We start from the raw sequence: 6,125 nt of genomic DNA, 5'->3' as shown, positions 1-6,125 counted from the left end.
GGAAATGAAAAAGCCCCCCCGAATTTAAATTCTTCTACGAAAGGCAACGTAAAACCCTCCCCATCTTGTTCCAGTGCACAACTCTTACAACGACAGAGTATTAGAGCCATGCTGAGAAAAACAATAAAACTATGACAATAAAGTCAGAATATTAACAAAATAAAGTTAAAATGTTACAAAAATAAAGTCGTAATATATTGAGAATAAAGCTGAAATATCACAAGCGAAGGTTGTAATGCAAGAATAAAGTAATAAGAAAATAAAGTTTGAGAATAAATTCATATTACGAAAATAATCAAGAAAATAAAGTTTATGAGAATAAATTCATATTACGAAAATAAAGTAATCAAGAAAATAAAGTTGTAAAATTACGACAGTAAAGTCATAATATTACAGAAATAGTCGTAATACGACTATTTTGTGATACAACTTTATTCTCATAATACTACGACTTTTTGTACGAATTCTCAATGATTATTTTCGTAATACTACGGCTTCATCTTGTAATACTACGACTTTTTGAACGAGTTATCACAACTTTTTGTACAAATTCTCATAATGATTATTCTCGTAATACAACTTTTGGTACGAATTCTTATGACTATTTTTGTACGAATTCTCAACTATTTTTCGTAATACTACGACTTAATCCTGTAATATACGACTTGTTGTAAGAGTTCTCCATTTTCGTAATACTACAACTTTATTCTTGTAATTTTACTTTGTTTTCTTAGCGTGGCCGTAACACTCTGTCGTTTATTATAAGCCTTTTAAAAAAAGAAGAAAACAAACGTAAAGATGGCGGCTGCAGAGAAACCAAAACGGAGTGAGAGAGGTGAGAGAGTTCGGATGTGTTTGTGCCGAAGGCGGGGAGAAAACGAAGGCGGCAGGACGGGGACAGGGTCCCTTCGCTTGTCGGGACGAGTCGGAGCAGAACCCGAACCGAACTCACCAGCAAAATAAGGCTCAAAAGATCGCTTTCCCCACCAGAACCGCCCGACAGCAGAACCGTGCAGAAACCGAATAAATACAAGGAGGAAAAACTGGAGTGGTCCGAGTGATCAAAGTGCCTCCTAACGAAAAAACAGAGAAGAATCAGACATGCAGAAGAGTGGAACGTCTCAGCAGAAGATGGCGGCCATCTTCTCCGTCTGCAGGTCTCAGAACCGGCAGCCCTACGTTGCTTCAGACTGTAGTCTAGACAACAATCATGTTTTTAAAGTGATCCCGCTCCCCGCCGCTGGCATCAGCCCGCCGCTGCCGCCGCTCACAGTTTCAGCTCGTTGGCGATCTTTGAAGCAATGTTCTTGAAGGCCATGGACGTTCCCGAGATCCGCTTGAAGCGCACGCCGTTGAGGGAGAGCCGCGGCAGCTTGCACACCTCCATCTCCCACTGGACGAAGTCGTCGTGCGCCGGGTTGCCCGACATGCACAGCAGCATGTAGCGCTCGCGCAGCTCGTACTCGCAGCTGTTGGAGTCGAGCACCTTGCGGATCTCGCGCATCATCTCTGTGGGCTCCATGGACGACGTGGTCTTCATGGACCAGGTGAAGCGCAGCGAGCGCGGCTTGGCAGCGTCCTTCTGGCTGGCGTTGGCCGGAGGCGTGCCGGTGCCACCTGCAGGCGGACCAAGGAACAACAACGTTTCACCTTTTTTTTTTTTCTTCCGTAAACCATGAGCGCCTTTCTACAGCGGCGTTTTAGGGTCATTACAGATAGAAACAACTGAAATAACTGAACGAGCTGAAGGCATTCTGTCACCCACCGGTGTTTCCGGAGCCGGGCGAGGAGTTGTTCTCGTCGTTGTTGGAAGAGGAGGAGAGAACGCCGCCGGAGGTTTTCTCCGACTTGTCTACAGTACTGCTCAGCACGGATCTGTGAGGAGCGACGGGAGGGAGGAAGGGAAAGACGGAGAGGAGGAGCAGGAGGGAGAAGAGAGAGGAAAGTTTAAGATTTAAGAGGAAAACCGTAAAAAAAAGTGAAGTCAGAACAAGGAGCAGGTGGGGAAACATGGAGGAGAAGCAAAACCGATGAGGATGTGCAGATGATGAAGATAAACTTCAACGCTCCTCCGTGTGTGTTGGTGCGCATCGTGGTTCTCTCTGGGTTTTTGGACCGATTTGTTGCGCACAAACACACATTTCGGAGCCTAATAAATGATTTCCCCTCCCCCACTCTCCCACACACTCATGACCATGCAGCTCACCCTCCACGCCATCGCTGTCACTCTCTACCGCTAAAAATGGCCGCAGCCCCCCTGATTGGACACCAGAATCACCATCACCAACCAATTACAGCTCCCCTCTCCCAGGCGGTCGTCTACTGATTAACAGGAACTTTGCTACAATCTGAGGGATTATTTAATCTTCGGTCGGGTCGCTCTGTGTCTCACCTGCTGCCCTCATCCCGACCCTCTCCCTCATACGAACTCCTCGGAAAAAATCAACACAAGTTTAGTTTTTGCTCAAGTGTTTGGGGGAAACATTCAGGTTCTCATAGATAATTACAATAATAGTAATAAAAAACAAACATTGTTTTCTTCACCATGCCGTCCTGAATGCTCCAGTCCAACCATCAACTATTTATTTTCAACATTTATCAATTAGAGTCGCTTTGGATTACACTGAGAAAAAATGTTTTAAAAAAAATTTATTTCAAACTGTTATAAATGGACATTTTGTCCTTATTTGCTTATTGTTGAGAAGGTAAAGTAATATTTAAAAAATTACAACATTTTGGGTGATTTTAGTTTTAAAAATGATTTTTATTTTAGCTGATTAATTTTTAGCCCACTTTGACAAAAAGTTTAGACATCAATGGTTTAGGATTTTAAGATTGAGGTTTTTAAATGTAATAATATTTCATAATGTTTTTAAATCAACGCAGGAAGTTTTGAATGCACCTCAAAGCTTCTCATAAATTCACATTTTTCTTAAAAACATCTCATCTGATCTTTGGGTTCGCAGTCAGCAAAGTTTTTAAAAAATGAGAACGAAAAAAAGCCTAACCCTTTGAGCTCTCATACAGTTTTATTAAAAATAAAATGCCTAATATGAGAGCACCTACTGTATTTCTGTCAGTTTGAGAGTTTCTTTAAGTGATACTTTATTTAAAAGGAGAAGAAGTTAACTTGTTTTGAGCCTGGAGCTCAGCTGCTTCACAGAATCAAAATGCAAACAGGAAGTGATGTTAAAATGCTTTTACCGTCACATTTTTAAGAATACAGAAATACCAAGGTACAACTTTTTCTCAACTTGAGCAGCTCTACTCATCCTAGAGATGCTTTTTAAATACGTTTAAAACACTATAATTAAATAAGTGAGATAATCGTAACAAGTTGGACCAAATGAGAGGCTCTTTGGATGAGGGGTGGACAACCAGGGCGGCATGGTGAGGGGGCGACGTTAGGAGCATGAATGACCCCAGAACTGGAGGTTAAACCAACCTGTGTTAGTAATACAATGGACCTACACACAGTCTAAACACACACAAACACACACACCATCTGCGCTCACAGCAGCAGACAGGACAGGAAACAAGGAGGACAGACAAAGACAGAGACAGGACGAGACACATCCAACAGTTTGACGTCTGATTCCTGGTGGCTTCGTAACAGGAAATATAATATCTTAGATTTTAAACACCACCAGCAACATTTACTGCCCCCACACCTAAAAAAAAAAAAACGTGTTGAAAGCTTTAAAATAAATTCAGCTTTTACTGCAGCAGAACCTCAGAAAAAAATTACTTATTCAGTAGAGAAAAGTAAACAAAGGATTAACTGACTTTAAAGTTTGTTTAGCAGTGGGAGCTGACGGCATTGTCACAAGAAGAAAGGAAGCTAATAAAGAAAGCTTGACTAGCAGTGACTGCGTCTCCAATCTGATGGGACGTGTAGTCAGAGCTGAGAGTGATGTGATGCGAGACTTCTTTCATAATTTCAAACTTTCAGCTAAAGCTTCAGCTAATTCGTCTGGCTTCTTCGGGTTCAGATTTATGATGAATGTCTCACCTTTTTCACGCAACTGTGGGATAAAATGCGACTGCAGACTCTTTGAAAACAATCTGTATCTGACTTGGTGCCACATCTGGAAGTGGTAAAAATAAAACTTTTTGTGGAGAAAAGAGCCAAATTCTGCCATTCAGATTGTGATGAAAAGGTTCCCCTGCCGTGTGAACGTAGCTTTACCCGCCTACGACAAATCTGATTCAAATATTGTTTCTGATTAAATTTATAGAAAGTCAGATCAGCTTGAAAAATTAAAAAGTATAAAGTTAGAGTAAATACATGTACAAAAGTCAGTTTATAAAAGCTGCATTTATTTTAAGGCTTTTCAACATCCCAGCTGAAAGCCAATGTACGTATCCGACACTGAAAATATATTTTAAATAAAAATATGGGAGTGAAAGCTGTAAAATAATTAATTTTAAATCTATTTAAGAACACCTTAAAGCTGTTCTCCCAGCAGCAGAATAAACATCTTTTTAGATACCGAAATAATCTCACGTTAACACAGACACAACATGTAATACAAGCTCTGACCAGCAGGTGGAGCAGTGTCCCGCACCAAGTGCTAGCATTGCTCTACCAGCTGGCTGAAACAAACCAATGCAAGGGTTAAACAACTTCTCTCGACATGCTTTTTGCATTTCCAATGAACACAAACATGTGAAAAGGTGTGAGCGAGTAGATCCACATGTTTAAATGAAGAGATAAAAAAAAAAAAAGGTTGTTTTATTTCTTTTCCAGCCACAGTTGCTCAAAGCCATCCAGGTCTGTTGCTGCTGCTGCTGTTGATGTTAGAGAGCCAATGCCAGGAGTGAGTGAGTGAGAACAGAGATGAATGTTAGGGGAGAAAAAGCCTGAAGGCACTGCGGACCCGTCCCTCCGGGGTCCTCTCCTCTGCTAAACCGACCAGAGCTGAAAACAAGCCAGGCGGACGACCCGGCGTCGCTATCTAAGCTGATTAAGGCACAGGGATGTGATGGGTGATGGTTTGAAGGAGTTAGCTTGGATTAAAGGAGCATTAATAAATACTGGGGGGAAAGGTCACAGTACTTATCTACTATCATAAAGTGCTGAGGGGAAAAAAAAAAACATTTGATCCTCAAAGAGATTTTTCTTTTTTTTTTTTTTGGTCACAATTTTTCAGATCATCCAACAAATTCTAACAAAGATGAAACGAGTAAAATAAAATAAAAAACTATCTATGCTCATATGTGGCAAAGTAATTAACCCTAAACCTTAGGGTGAATTCACGCCAGCGCTCATAAGCCTGCTTTAATTCAACTTTAGTTCGTTTGCACTGAAAGTCCGGTTTGTTTGGGGAAGTGTGAATCAGAGTCTGATGTGGACCAAAACGGTGAACTCAGGTCTGGGTTTGCTTGACGTGAACTCTGCCCCAGTTTGAACGCTTATGTGAAATACTGACCCTTTGCAATACTGGACAGACGTCAAAACAATCTGCACGCTCCTATAAGTAAATAGGAGCGTGTATAAAAGTGACGTTTATGACTTAACCTCACAATACGAGTCCCAAAAACGTAGAAATGGTCTATGTGACCCTCTCCAGACTGACGGATCTAGTTTTAATCTTTTCATTTCTATAGAGCAGGGGCATGACTTGCAGCTTTCGCCTTTTTCTTGGCCTTCAGGCTCTATTAAAGTGATTTTGTGACTTTACACAAAATGACTGCTTCAGGCTTCTGAATGTGATAAATTCATGATATGACAAGACGGGGACGATTATATTTTCACACGGGAGTCAAGTTATCTTTTCAATAAATTAAATCATTTTGTGTTGACTCGACTTATCTTTATCTGATTCTATATGATCTGAAATGTTTGTGACAAAAAAAAAAAAAAAGCAAAATCAACAATCTGTTTTTATTTCTGCAACCATTTCTCCTTGGTTTTGGATTTTTAAGAGAAAATGTTTTCACATCTAGGAAGGCAGAGGTTTGGGCTTAAATCTGGGATTTTTGCAGACGATCCGAGCTCTCACACATTCCAGCCGGATGGTAAACAGGATGGGGGGGGGGGGGGGGGGGGGGGGGGGGGGGGGGGAGGGGGGGGGGGGGGGGGGGGGGGGAGGGGGGGAAGGGTTTTGTCGCCTGAGGGGGGG

At 41.6% G+C, this 6,125-nt stretch overlaps 1 protein-coding gene across 9 annotated transcripts in view; it reads right to left on the bottom strand.

Annotated features, from left to right (window-relative positions):
• Positions 1-1,056: 1,056 nt before the first annotated feature.
• Positions 1,057-6,125, bottom strand: part of mark2b (MAP/microtubule affinity-regulating kinase 2b) — a 68,310-nt gene continuing 63,241 nt past the window's right edge. For 7 of the 9 annotated variants that reach the window (XM_015033875.1, XM_015033880.1, XM_015033878.1 and 4 more), the window contains 3 exons: positions 2,393-2,428; positions 1,766-1,875; positions 1,057-1,617 (listed from right to left, as the gene is read on the bottom strand). In XM_015033875.1, the coding sequence (XP_014889361.1) occupies positions 1,268-1,617; positions 1,766-1,875; positions 2,393-2,428 (496 nt within the window). In that variant the 3' untranslated portion in view covers positions 1,057-1,267. The remainder of the gene's footprint in view (positions 1,618-1,765; positions 1,876-2,392; positions 2,429-6,125) is intronic. The other 2 variants (XM_015033881.1, XM_015033882.1) reach the window with 1 other exon arrangement.

Source organism: Poecilia latipinna, unplaced genomic scaffold (assembly GCF_001443285.1).
Source record: "Poecilia latipinna isolate Pla-1442-1.1 unplaced genomic scaffold, P_latipinna-1.0 Scaffold281, whole genome shotgun sequence".
NCBI lineage: Eukaryota > Metazoa > Chordata > Actinopteri > Cyprinodontiformes > Poeciliidae > Poecilia > Poecilia latipinna.
The sequence above is the reverse complement of the archived record's forward strand: the minus strand, read 5'-3'. Positions and strand labels throughout refer to the sequence as shown.